Source organism: Podarcis melisellensis (assembly GCF_964234715.1).
Source record: "Podarcis melisellensis genome assembly, chromosome: 13".
NCBI lineage: Eukaryota > Metazoa > Chordata > Lepidosauria > Squamata > Lacertidae > Podarcis > Podarcis melisellensis.
Window position 1 is genome coordinate 7635307 of NC_138545.1, and position 14555 is coordinate 7649861.

The 14555-nt window shown below is 43.3% G+C and overlaps 1 protein-coding gene across 7 annotated transcripts in view; it reads right to left on the reverse strand.

The window, feature by feature from the left end:
* Positions 1 to 14555, reverse strand: part of LOC309355865 (uncharacterized protein) — a 121965-nt gene that overhangs the window by 96734 nt on the left and 10676 nt on the right. For 3 of the 7 annotated variants that reach the window (XR_014162586.1, XM_081887081.1, XM_081887082.1), the window contains exon 3: positions 1243 to 1320. Coding sequence is in view for 4 of the 7 variants with exons in the window: in XM_081887081.1 (XP_081743207.1) it covers positions 1243 to 1320 (78 nt within the window). In the remaining 3 variants the exon portion in view is untranslated. Of the gene's footprint in view, positions 1 to 1242; positions 1321 to 4867; positions 5125 to 14555 lie in introns of those variants that run through there. The other 4 variants (XR_014162585.1, XR_014162587.1, XM_081887083.1 and 1 more) reach the window with 3 other exon arrangements.

The following is a 14555-nucleotide window of genomic DNA, read 5'->3' on the forward strand; positions in this document are numbered from 1 at the left end:
TCTCATGGAGACTGTTCCCTTTGTCTTTTTAAGTTTTGGGGTGGGGAAAGTATGAGAGAAAGGGAGAGGCAACAGCTATTAATTTTAGACATAACTGATGGACAACATTTATGACACCATTTAGTGCTGATTATTTTCTGCTGGATTTTCTGCCAAACATTTTTAATCTGTTGCTAGAGGGTGTAAATCCTTAATGAAAGCTTTAAGGAGCAAAGGGGATTTAACTGAAGTTCTTGTGTGTGTGGACCTGAGTAGGAAGATCTGTGGCACATACATGGGGCTTCCTTCAGCTGAATGAGGACAAGGTGGGATAGTGGAGATTCCAGGAATATTTACACAGCTCCTTTCCCCAACATATAAAAAGAAAGCGCCCAGCACAAAAAGCATCCCAGCCTTCCCAGAGAAGGTATTGGTGTATAGACTGGGTTTGAAAACCAAGGATAGCTAAAAACCTCCCCTATTCAATGATACCATCTCTGGAGCAGCTAACTAGGTACGGAGCTCCTTAAATGTGTGGACTTGGCCACCAGGGCAAGGATATATAAATCTGCCTCCAATAGAAGGGAACCATCTGTTCATCTAGGTCATCCTATGCTGGGTAAGCATTATCAACAGGCAGATGAAGGTTAGAAGGATCCTTGTCTGGAGGTGGGAATGGTTTTTAATGGGGGTGGAAATTATTGTGGGAGACACTTTGACCCCTGCAGGGTACACATTCTTTCCTTTCCTTCTCCCATTGTTACTTTTTGATTAAAACATGCATTTAGTATTGTTCAAGAACGGTGAAAACCTTTCTGCAGAGATAAGAGGAGAATTACTGTTCAGATCTCCACCGGACTGATTGCAGTTTCAAGTTGTGTCTTTAGTCAATATTAGCACTGATATCATGGCAACTGGTGGGAAAATCTTATCTCAACAGGCCATAATGGAAAGCGGAAATAAATTTCTGAATTAAGGAGGAAGCAGTCTTGAAATAGTCAGTCCCTGAGACGATCTTAAGCAATCTGGAAACAATCATCCCTCTCCTAAACCATGCTTTTCAAAGGAAAACTACGTCCCAACTGTGTTGAGGGTTTTTACCTTCAGGTTCATTCACATTTGTTCGGGATTCAGGGAGGTATAGTCGACAGTCGAATGTCAGAACCAATGGAATTTCTGTGTTCTCCTGCGAAAAGGGTATTACTTCAGCGCTGAGGTATGCTGTGCTACCAATGCTTGCACTTATGATGTCGGAGGTGTTACCTGATTGGCCACCTGCCTGCCACGTAATCATCATGCCTTCGGGGACAGAGCCAGAGGCAGTGCACACCAATGTTGCACCTAAGGGAACAAAATAGACAGATTAAATTCCTGGTATTTTAATAACTTTATATTACTGTTTTTATGGTTTTTCTGATATTGCTTTACAGTTTTTATGTTGCTTAGTGCACTGTTTAAGATTTCAGCATCTTAGAAATGATTTAAAAATCAGCAAATGAATAAATGCCGTAGGTTAAAACCTCTGCTTTTCATCTCAGTCCTTCCAGTCTTGCTCTTGTCTGCCATTTGTTCTTCTCTACACCCCTGTGATTTTTCTTTTCTCCGACCCTCTTTCCCATGCATATTCTCTTTTCGTGGAATCATAGAATTCTAGAATTGGAAGGGACCCCAATGCTCATCTAGTCCAACCATTGTAATGCTCACTTACTTACTTCATCAAAACTTTTCTAGGCATTACAAATATAGGGCATCCTAAAACATCCTAAAACATTTAAAATATATACAAATAAACAGCCATGTAAAATATATAATGATGAGGAATTTCATTGGGATTTCTTCCTGCTAAATAGTGCCATTTAGCACTCCAAGAGATACTATTAACAAAACCTCAGCCCCCCTTGCGGTTAATTCTGGGTTAATCAGATATTTTCATTGTGCCCAAAAAGGGGGAGTAGCATGCATTTGCGTAGCAGGTTCTAAAATGGACAGTAGAAAAGGATATGTTCTACAGTGTCTGGCACATTCAAAGAACATCCACAATGTCTATCATTTCTGGGGATGTTTAAAAATCTGCCCTTGACAAAAGCTGAAGGAAAAACATTCAGTCGGGCTAAGATAAAGGTCCTGAGTTGGACAGAAATTATTATTTTTGAGATATGTGACCCTGTTATCTTGGGGGAACAAATTTTATTGACACCTGACTTGATGTTGTTTTCCCCCCAATGTACCTTAATCTGTTTTGACTATTGCAATAAATATATGGCTCACTCAAATTATACAAGGGTTTCAAGATCGGATTTGAATACCAATAGATCTGATTTTCCTATGTAAGCGTTGGAACGTCTGGATTTACCAGTGTCCGTAAGTAGGTCAGAGAGTAGACACAAAGGTTGGCAACAAAATGGAAATGCAACCAGTATTTTATGGTGCTAGCCCACACTCAATATTCTACCGTGTGTATACCTAGTTCTGCACACCTTGTCTCATACATGATTGAACTTGGGAGCCCCAGGAGATGTCTCAAGACGGATGTTAGGGTGAATCGACTGAGACATCTGTCACCCCATTGATCGCCAGGGCTGATCTGGCTGACCTGGCTGGCTAGGCAGGTGTCCCCCTGTTTCACATGCGTCCCTCCCTAAGCTGCACGCTTGGTGGAAGAGGAAGACCATCCCAGATAGGAGTGTACCATTCTTCAATCAAGGCTTGATGATAGCTGCGCTCCCTGTATAGATAGAACCTCCCTGATAGAACCTCCCCCTGTAATGCAGGAATCTCAGCTAAATAATTTCAGCTACATAGTTTGTGAGAGCCCTGCCTTCTTTACCCCTATCACCTTGCCAGTAAATACACTGCACCAAGGCAAGGCCTCCTGTTTGCCACTTTCATGGACCTGGAGGCCGCCTTTGATTCCATTCCTAGGCAGAGATTATGGTCCAAACTTGCCCATTTGGGAATTGATCCACACCTCCTTTCCCTAATTATTTCCCTTTATTCAAACACCACAGCTCGCGTTCGAGTTGGTCCCAGCGGCTACCTTACCACCCCATTCCCAACGGCCAGGGGCGTCCGACAAGGTTGTTTCTTGGCCCCTTTACTGTTTAATCTTTATCTTCATGACGCCCTTTCCCCTTTGAAGCTAGCAACTAAGTACCCTCCTCACTTAGCAGGCCACCCCGTTGCTTCCCTTTTCTATGCGGATGATGCCGTCATCTTATCCAGAACAGCTGTGGACCTAGCAAATGCAGTTAATGCATTTATCGCCTATTGTAAGGCGGAAGCTCTTAATATTAATTATAAAAAATCGAAAGTTCTCCACTTCATTCGTTCCCGCAAACTCAAGCTGGAGCCGCTTAAGATCACAGGTGGCTACTTAGAAAAGGTAAAAGCCTTTAAATATCTAGGCTTAATATTTACTTATAATCTCTCCTGGACCACCCATCTACAATCTGCCTCTCTTGCTGCAACTACGACCTCTAATGCCATTGTCCGATTTTATCACCAGAAGGGCGGCAAACACCTTCCAGCAGCAATTCAAATGTTTAATGCCAAAGTTGTCCCTAAACTATTATATGGCTGCGAAGTATGGACTACAGCAATATCAGGTAACTTGGATCACCCACTTCACATGTTTCTGAGATCTCTTTCCGGCGTCCCAAGATGTGTCTCAGGTGCAGCCTTACGTCTTGAGTTCGCCCAGCCCTCAATTGTAAAACGAGCATGGAGTCGAGCCATTTCCTACAGCTCCCACCTACTACCATCGGATGCTCGAATTAGAGGTGGTTTCTCCAATCTGATCCTAAGAGATATTCATAATTCTCCTTGGAAAACTACAATTAATCTCAAATTCCGCTCTCTTCTCAATTTGAACCGCAAAACTGTTTTTAATTTAGAGTGTATAAGCCCGGCGGCCCTACCTCTAATCAAAAAGAAGCTGCAGCAACTTGACTTCTCTAACACAGCTTCCCATGCAAGAGGGCCGTGTTCAGGCTTAGCCCTGGCTATTCCACCCCCTGAAGGGATCCCTCTATACTGCTTTACAATTCCTTCGGAGGCTAAACGAAGGGCCTTTACCTGTGCCCGTCTCAACTGTTTTCCTACAGCAGTTCTGTCGGGTCGTTACTCCAGAGTTCCCATCGCAAATAGAACATGCTCCTGCAATGACACGGCTCTGGAGACTATGGAACATGTAATGCTCTTCTGTCCCAACTGGACAGATGAAAGATCTCGGTTTCTAACTCCTCTCGTGAACAAGCTTCATCTCCCAATCCAGCCTTGGATAGTGTCCCTTCTTCTGCAGGATTCTGACCATTGGATTACCGAGATGACAGCTAATTTCCTGCTTAGTGTGATGAAGAGGAAAGCGGCACCAACTCCTTCCTCAATACCACAGATGTAGTCGATACGCCGCACAATCGAACCTGTTTTTTGTATTCTCTGTCACTCAATGTTTTAAATCTCCCGTTACCTTTGTTATCCCCATTTTCTCAAAGTATTCGCCCAGAACGGCATACACTTTTATCTCCCCACCCCCATTTTATGTTGTTATTTCTATGTATATTATGCTATGGCCGCATGGCTAATGCAATAAAATCATCATTATTATTATTATTACCCCTATCGGAAGAATGTCTCTTCTGTCCCCTAAACCTACAAAGATCTCAGCACACAGAAACAGGCACTTACAAATGTTAATAAAAGGGTATTTGTTTTGGAACCATGGGATCTGTCCCTTTGGAATGACTATCCCGTTTACTGCTGGCAAAATTTGGAGGAAGAGAATCCAAGGGTTGTTATTGCTCTGCTTCTAATGGTGGTTCGAGATGCTCAGATTTCAGGTAGATGCATGAGAAGGCTGCATATAGGATGGAAAGAGAAGCAAACTCACGTGTATCAGCCTGGGAAGAAGTCAGTGGCAGGCTGGCCCCGCAAAGGAGTCCCACAAATGGTAAGAAGATCTTGGCCCACATTTTAGGATTCAGTGTGAATGGCATGTGGGCCACCAGACCTGCTTATATAGCATCCTGGGAGACTTTGGTGAGATATGTTCCCCATCAGTAGCTCCACCCAGACAATCCAAGAAGAGGCTATTCTGTGAGGTTCCCAGAAAGTCCTTCCAGAAATTTGAGTGTAATTGGGATTATTTAATTGTTGTTATTTAATTTGTATACCACCCTTCATTAGCAGATCACAGGCAGTTCAGAACATAAAAGTACAACATGAGAACACAAAATATATAATCTTCCCTGATATTCTTCATTTTTATTTTTATGTTTTTTGGGTGTGCAACTTCTTTTTTATTATTAAAGATTTTCTTGTTTTACAGAAGTATATGTAATGTCTCTTGTATTTTTTCCATGTAACGTTTTTACAAATCAATTTCATTTGTTGAAGCATTAGTGGGGAGAAGGGGTGGAGGGGGGGGAAGATGGGGTGGTGGTGGGGGGCGATGTTTCTATTTTGCTTAATGTATGTATGGTTTCGTATCAGCGTTGCTCGTGCCGGTTCTCTACTGTTCATTTGTGTTTCTTTGGTGGTGAGAGAGGTTGGGGTTAGTCTATGGTGTGATTGTTTGTTTGTGATTGGCTGTGGTGATCTTTGTTTTGGTGTGTGAGTGGGGTGGGTGGGTGTTTTGGAACAGGTTAGCCATATTGATTTGTATGCTGTTGGTGGGTTATTGTCATTGTCTTGTTGGGCTGTGTATGTTATAAAGAGGAGCCATACCGGGGTAAAGACGTCTTCTTCTGTTTGTCCCTGTGTCAGTTTCAGTTTATTGGTTAATTTTTCTATTAAGGCTGTTTTCCATACAATTTGGTACCATTGGTCCATGCTTACTCCTGACAGGTCTCTCCAGTGTCCGGTTATGGTGTTTCTGGCTGCTGAAAGGTGGGTTATGAGTTCTTTGTGGTGTAAATGGGCACTGTTGTCTTGGACGATGTTTAGTAGGGCCAATTGTGGGGTGGTGTCTAATACTTGCTTAGTTATTTTACATATTTCTTGTATGGCTGTTGTCCAGAATAGTTGGATTTGGGGGCACTCCCACCACATGTGGAGGTATGTGCCTGTGGAGGTGCACCCTCTCCAGCATTTTGGTGAGATTCCTGGGCGTATTAGCGCTAGTTTTCTTGGTGTTAGGTACCACCTGTAGGTAAGTTTCAGAGTGAGTTCTTTTCGTTGATATGGATTTTAAAGGGGGGTTTAGACCACATTCTGGTCCATTGAGTGGGGTTAATATCATAGCCTATGTCATTCTCCCATTGTTTTTTGATTGTGTCTAGGGGGTTTGTGGGATTTTAGAGTAGTATTTTGTATATTGCGGATACCATCCCTTTACCGTTTCCCTTTGTTGTTAGGAGGAGGTTTGCCAAGGTTGTCAAGGGCCTAGTTGCTGCTGATTTTACCGTTGGGTTGTTTAAGACGGCGTGTAGTTGTTGTTGTGTTAACCAGGGCATTTGGGTGTCTTCTAGTTTGTCTTGTATTTCTTGTGTTGACAAAGGTTTGTTATTTTTATAAAAGTCTATTAGGCGATATAAGCCTTTGGTTTGCCAGGTTTTTATCTGGAGGTTTTGTGCTGCATGGTGGAATAATGGGTGGTACGCCAGGGGGATTAGTGGGGTTGGGGTTGGGGATAGTTTGCCTATTTCTGTTTTCCATGCTTTGAGCATGGTCTGTGTGCACCTGTTAAGTGTTGTGGGAATTTTCTGTAGTTTGTTTGGGAGGAGTGGGTATGCTGTGGTGCAGTTATTTTCAATTGTGTCCCTCTCTAGATGTAACCATTGTTTTTGTCTCATCTTTGAGTATATATGGGATTATATGGTGTATTTGGTTGGCAATGTAATATGCTTCTATGTTGGAGATTCCCCATCCTCCTTCTGAGGTGGGGAGGTGCAGGTATTTGGGGCTTATCCTTGGTTTTTTATGTGAGAAGATAAAAGAGTGTAGTTTTCCCTGCCAACTGTGGAGTTGGGTTGGGGGGATCCAGATTGGGAGGGTTTGGAATAGATAGGTTAGTTTTGGGAGGGTGATCACTTTGATCATGGCTATTTTGTCTGAGAGAGTGAAATTCATGTTGTTCCCTCTCTTTAGTTCTTTGTTAATTTGTCGCCATAGGGGCTTGTAGTTGTGGAGGTACAATTTATTGAGGTTTCTGGTTATTTGTACCCCTTGCTATCTGAACTTGGTGTGGCAAAGTGTTATTTTTGTGACCTTCATGAGTTCTTTTTGGGTGTGAGGAGGGGTGTTAACCCCTTCATGCATCACTGCCTTGAATAACTCAGAGAAGCTATGAGCTATGCCATGCAGGGCCACCCAAGATGGACAGGTCATAGTGGAGAGTTTTGACCAAACGTGATCCACCTGGAGCAGGAACCGGCAAGCCACTCCAGTATCCCTGTCAAGAAAACTCCATGGACAAAGACAACAGGCATATAAAATTTATGACTCTGGAAGATGAGCCCCTCAGGTCGGAAGGCGTCCAACATGATACTGAGGAAGAGCGGAGGATAAGTACAAATAGATTCACAGCTGATGAAGCGGCTGGGCCAAAGCCGAAAGGACGCTCAGTTGCGGATATGCCTGGAAGCGAAAGGAAAGTCCAATGCTGTAAAGAAAAATATTGCATAGGAACCTGGAATGTAAGAACCATGAACCTTGGTAAGTTGGATGTGGTCAAAAATGAGATGGCAAGAATAAATATTGACATCCTGGGCATCAGTGAACTAAAATGGACAGGAATGGGCGAATTCAGTTCGGATGACCATCATATCTACTACTGTGGGCAAGAATCCCGTAAAAGAAATGGAGTGACCCTCATAGTCAACAAAAGAGTGGCAAAAGCTGTACTGTGATGCAATCTCAAAAATGATAGAATGATCTCGATACGAATCCAAGGCAGACCTTTTAACATCACAGTAATCCAAGTTTATGCATCAACCACTGGTGCTGAAGAAACTGAAATTGACCAATTCTATGAAGACTTACAACATCTTATAGAAATGACACCAAAGAAGGATGTTCTTCTCATTATAGGGGATTGGAATGCTAAAGTAGGGAATCAAGAGATAAAAGGAACAACTGACAAGTTTGGCCTTGGAGTTCAAAACGAATTCTTTTCAGACAGATCTCTAAATACCGTCTACCCTCCTTTGAATTGGATTAAGCTAATCAAGTGGCTGAAGATCGAACAAAAGAAAGAACAGACTGCCCTTATTTAAAACAAAAGTCGGATACATGCTAAACTTATGATTTTTCTATTTTTCTATTTTATATAAAGGCTTTCCTATAAGATTAACACTTCATTAATGGCTTATTATAAGGCTTCTATCTTTATATAACTAACAATCTCTAATCAAAACTGTTTTAACTGTGAGTTTATTCTGGATTTTACCCATATTCAGAGTGTATGGACTGTAAGTGAATTACTTGGGTACTTGATTTGGGAATTTAACTGGTATTTGAGATTTCAGATTTTGATTTGGAAAACCTACAAGTATAAAGTATAAATAATATCTTAGTGTATTAGTAGAAACCTAAAGGGACCGGGAACAATTTGATTGGTTAAACTTACTGAACTACTCCGTACCTCTCTTCCTTATTTCAATTGGTAAAAATTTGGAATTAGATTGATCAAGTAGATGCTGTTGTATTTATTCTTTGATAATTAATTAAAATTTGTTAAGATTGTGCGCCCTCTAGGGGAGAGTATAAATACTACAAGAAATTTAATAATAATAAAAAAGAGAGTGGAGATGGAGAAAATGTCTGGGAAAAAATGGAAAAAAGATAGGAGGAACACCATTAGAGAGGAAAGCATCTCGACAAGAAGAAATTAAGGACTTAGACAGCTCTTTATCCCATCGAAAGACATCAGTGCAACTCCCTGTTCCCTTTTCAAACGACATCAAATTAGATGAGGAATTTGGCGTCTCCGACATTTCTATGGCAACAACACATAAAGAACTCTATGTTGCTGACAATCTGGAGATATCCAGCACCAAATCTACATCTGGACCTTTGCCTAATGTTCCAAAAACTTACCAGAATGATCAGCCTTCTCTACTGTACTCCTGGCGAGACAGGATGGACAGATCTTCCGAATTCAAATCTGGCTCTTTGTTGGCCAGTGATCCACATTTTATAACACATACCTCATTAATACTTCCACAGCCACAGATAGAACCAACAATCCTCCAATTAACCCAGGAGGGAGAGGGGGATTGACAGTTAATGAAACACCATGGGACTGTCCCCCCCGCTTGGGGTGCGGTTGGTTGGGTTTTATCTTCTAGGGATACTTACCCTATCAGACCTCCACCTCTTTCCCATACCACTTTGACTCATGAGTCCTGGCCCAAGGATGACTTGTTATTGAGGGGATGTTACCCATCTATTGGGGAGGCTAGTATGGGATCTGGGATTTCCACAATTGAAGGGCTAGGGAGGAATGGCGGTGGGGCTAGATATCTCTATCGGCGAAGGGTTTCGAGATGCAGTGATCCTCGAACCCCTTCCAATCTACGCCCCATCCCAAGGGATGAGGGTAGGGAGAGCAAGGATTACACACCTCCGTCATTGGTGCTGTGCAATGCCAGGTCCATAGGCAACAAAACCGCCACCATGCGTGACTTTTTTGTCTCGCAGGGGATCGACCTGGCTTGCGTGACGGAGACCTGGGTACGGGAAGGCGAAGTAGTCTCCCTACATGAGATAACACCCCCAGGTTTCTCTGTCCTCCATCAATCGCGGACTGTGGGTCGGGGGGGGAGGAGTAGCGTTGTCATTCCGGGAGGATTGCTCTTTCAGAGCTCTGCCATCACCGGCGATCTCCGGCATTGAATGTGTTGGTCTCGTGTGGGGCACCAAGGAGAGCTTGGCTGTCTGGCTGGTGTACCGACCACCCAGCACACCTGCAGCCACCCTGTCAGACCTGCTGGAGGTGGTGGCGGGCTGGGCCTTGGAGTTCCCAAACCTACTGGTTTTGGGAGACTTCAACGTCCATGCCGATGCCGCTCCCTCCTCACAGGCTCTGGACCTAGTGACTTCCATGGCAACAATAGGGCTCTCCCAGGTTGTTTTGGGCCCCACTCATCAAGCAGGCCACACGTTGGATCTGATCTTTGGGGCTGGCATAGATGTGATCATGCTCCCTGCTGTGGAAGTGCCATGGTCTGATCACTACGCTCTGAAAGCCAAGATAGACTTCCCGCTCCTCCCCAGCTCGGTTGGCGAACCCATTTGGGCTCGTCCGCGAAAACTGATGGATCCTGATAGATTCCGACAAGCCTTGCGGAACCCTGCTCCTCCTGGCGACTCATTAGATGACCTTGTTGAGAACTGGAATAACCGGCTCTTGGCAGCCATTGATGAGATCGCGCCTAAGCACCCTCTGCGACCCTGTCGAAACCGGGCCCCTTGGTTTACTGAGGAGCTCCGGAAAATGAAGCGGGATCTCAGACGGCTAGAGCGAGTATGGCGACGGACTCGTGATGGAGCCTCAAGAACATCTTATAGGACACATATGAAAGCCTATGAGATGGCTATGAAAGCTGCTAAGAAATCTTACTTTGCAGCTTCCATTGCATCCGCTAGCTCTCACCCGGCACAACTTTTTAAAATAATTAGGTCAATAACGTCCTTAGGAGGACAACCAAATTTAAGCACAAATTCGACCCACAGCTGTGAGGCATTCGCGAGTTTTTTTGCGGAGAAAGTCCTGTTGCTCCGCCGTGACCTCCCTGCCAACTTAGATACAGTGACTGAACTGGAGGCCCCTCGACTGACTTCAGGTCCAGTGTTGGACCATTTCGATCGGATACTCCCTACTGATGTGGATAGATTCCTCCAAGTTGGTAGGCCCACCACCTGCCTCCTTGATCCGTGCCCGTCTTGGCTGATTAGGGAGTGTCCCGATGTTGTGCGGACCCCCCTGGTTGAAATTATCAATTTGTCCCTTGACACGGGGACATTCCCAGGGGAATTGAAGGAAGCAGTGGTGTGTCCACTCTTAAAAAAAACTTCATTAGATCCCTTAGACCTATCCAATTACCGCCCAGTTTCAAATCTTCCATACCTGGGTAAGGTAATTGAGAGAGCGGTTGCTGAACAGCTTGGTAGGTTTCTGGAGGAAACATCGGCATTAGATCCATTTCAGTCCGGTTTCCGTCCTGGTTTTGGGACAGAGACGACTCTGGTTGCCCTAACAGATGATCTCCGTAGACAACTGGATCGAGGCGGGTCAGGACTGCTGATCCTTTTAGATTTGTCAGCAGCCTTTGACATGGTCGATCATGATCTTCTGGACCACCGCCTTGCAGACGTAGGGATACAGGGCATAGCCCGTAACTGGTTGTGCTCTTTTATCTCTGGTCGGGGACAGAGGGTGGCATTAGGGAGGGAAATGTCGTCGCGCCACTCCTTGGTGTGTGGAGTGCCGCAGGGCGCAATTCTCTCCCCGATGCTTTTTAACATCTTTATGCGCCCCCTTGCCCAGATTATCCGGAGCTATGGGCTGGGCTGTCACCAATATGCTGATGACACTCAGCTCTATCTGCTGATGGATGGCCACACTGACTCAGCCCCGAACACACTGACCAGATGCTTGGAAGCTGTGGCTGGATGGTTTCGTGGGAGCCGATTGAAACTAAATGCTTCGAAGACAGAGGTCCTATGGCCTATGGCATGGGGATGAGGGACCAACTCCCTTCTCTTGCGGGGGCCCAATTAGTGCCATTGCCTTCCGTTAAGAGTTTGGGTGTAATCCTTGATGCCTCCCTTTCCATGGAGGCGCAAGTTACAGCAACAGCCAAGGCGACATTTTTCCACCTTCGCCGCATCAAGCAGTTGGTCCCTTACCTTTCCCGCCCCGACCTGGCCACAGTGATCCATGCGACGGTCATCTCCAGGCTTGACTACTGTAATTCGCTCTATGCGGGGCTGCCCTTGAAGCTGTCCCAGAAACTCCAGCGGGTACAGAATGCTGCAGCGAGGCTCCTCACGGGGTCTCTGCCATGGGAGCATATTCACCCAGTGCTTTTCAAGCTGCACTGGCTCCCGGTGGAGTACAGGATCAGATTTAAGGTGCTGCTTTTGACCTTTAAAGCCCTTCACGGCCTAGGACCCTCGTACCTACGGGACCGCCTCTCCTGGTATGCCCCACGGAGAGCCTCAAGGTCCATAAATAATAACACCCTAGTGGTCCCAGGCCCTAAAGAAGTTAGATTGGCTTCAACCAGAGCCAGGGCCTTTTCAACTCTGGCTCCGGCCTGGTGGAACGCTCTGCCTCATGAGACCAGGGCCCTGCAGGATCTGATTTCTTTCCGCAGGGCCTGTAAGACAGAGTTGTTCCGCCTGGCCTTTGGCTTGGAGCCAATTTGATTCCCTCCCTCTCTCTCTCTCTCTCTCTCTCTCCCCCTCTTTCTTTCTTTTCCTTCTCCTCCTGCAATGAGGCTACATTTTAATGTTTTAATGTTCCATTATTTTAATGTTGTATTTTATTTTTGTTTTTAAGTTGTAATCATTCATCTTGTTTTTATTATTGCTTGTAAGCTGCTCTGAGCCCGGCCTTGGCTGGGGAGGGCGGGGTATAAATAAAAAAATATTATTATTATGGCTAAAAATAAGGAGGAATTCAAACAGAGTGAAATTCATATGGAGAAAAAGTTAGAAGAGATGCATGAGTTGATAGACAAGAAGATAGAGGGAGCAGTAGGTGAACTGTCAAGTAAAATCAAAGACTTAACAGTTCGATCAAAGACTTTGGAAGAATCAAACAAAAAAATACAAAAAGAAATGAAAGAACAAAGGAAGGAGACAGATAGGATAAAAGAGGAATTAGGAGAACTGAATAGAAATCAAGATCAAGTTTTGGACAAGTTAGCGATCATGGAAATGAAACAAAAACAGCTAAATTTAAAGTTCAGAGGAGTAGGAGAAGAAACAAATGAGAATGTCAAAGAGAAAATGATTAAAGAACTAGCGAAATGGTTAGAACTGAAGGAAGAAGAGATTGCATATACGATAGAAAACGCTTTTAGAATAAAAATAAGGTCCAAACAAGTAAAATCAAAAAAAGTTCCGGGAGATTGTTTAGTTATATATAACTCGATAGAGATGAGAAAAACAATATTAACAGCAAGTTATCAAAAGAAATTAATAATTGAAGGCAGACCAATTATCATCTTTAAAGAAATACCAACTAGACTCCTACGCAAAAGAGAAGGATACAAACAGTTAGTAAGTGTTCTAAAAAAGAACGGCATACAACATAGATGGGAATTCCTGAAGGGGTTTCCTTTTTCTATAAAGATAAAAGATTCAAGATCACTGAGATCCAAGAAGTGAGCAAATTTCTACGCAAATATGAAAAAGATCTTGGAAAAGTAGAAGAGAGATATGGAGGGAGAAATGGTGACCTAGAGGAGAGAAGAAGAAGAAGAAGAGAGAGGAGGAGAACAGGAAGATAAAGAAGTGGAAAAAGAAGTGGATGAAGAAGAAGGGGAAGAGGGAGTAGTGGAAGAAGAAGTGGAAGAAGAGGAAGAGGAAACAGAAAACGAAACCACTCGAATTTAAATTAATAGTCGTTTGTACATTGGAAAGTAAACATAACAATGAATCTGAAAATGTTGTCATGGAATGTGAATGGTGTGAATGAGAAAACCAAAAGGAATAAAATTGTGAATGTTTTGAAAAGAAAGAATCTTGATTTAATTTGCATACAGGAGACACATGTGACCAAAAAGCATAAACATATTTTGATAAAAAACTGGGGGTTGAATTTATAAATTCCATTGCGGGGAATAAAAGAGGAGTAGCGACATATGTCAAAGAAAAATGGGAACCCAAAATGATTTATAAAGATGATGAAGGAAGGATTCTGGGGGGTACAAATTAATTTCCAGGGCGAAAAACTTAACATGATAAATATATATGCCCCGAATCTGAACAAATTGGATTTTTTAAAGAAATTGGAGCAAGTACTACTAGAGCTAGAGTGCAATAGGACGATATTATTGGGAGATATCAATGGAGTGCCGATACCAGAAATCAACAGACAAACAGAAAAGAAAAAGCATAACCAAGGGAAACTGCCAAGCTCCTTTAATAACCTGGAGGAAAATTTAGATTTAATAGACATCTGGAGACACAAACATCCAATAGAGAAGCAATTCACCTTTTTTCAGAATCACATAAAAGCTGGGGCAGAATTGATCAAATCTGGGTCTCAAGAGAACTTACACTAAGAACTCTAAAATGTGAAATTCAACTGAGAACTCTCTCTGATCATAATTTGATAATGTTGGAAATAAAAGGTGTATCACAGGGCGGGTTCAGATGGAGAATGAATGAATATTTATTAGAGAGCGAAGAAGTTATTGAAAAGGCTAAAGCCACCTTAAAAGACTATTTCAGTTTGAATCTTAATAAAGAAACAAGTATAGATGTAGTCTGGGATGCCAGCAAGGCAGTCTTAAGAGGCTTTTTATTCAGCAAAATAGTTATGAGGAAAGTAAGAGAGCAAAAGAAAGAGGAAATCCTCAGTCAGTTAAGAGAATGTGAGAAAAAATTAATAACAAATCCGA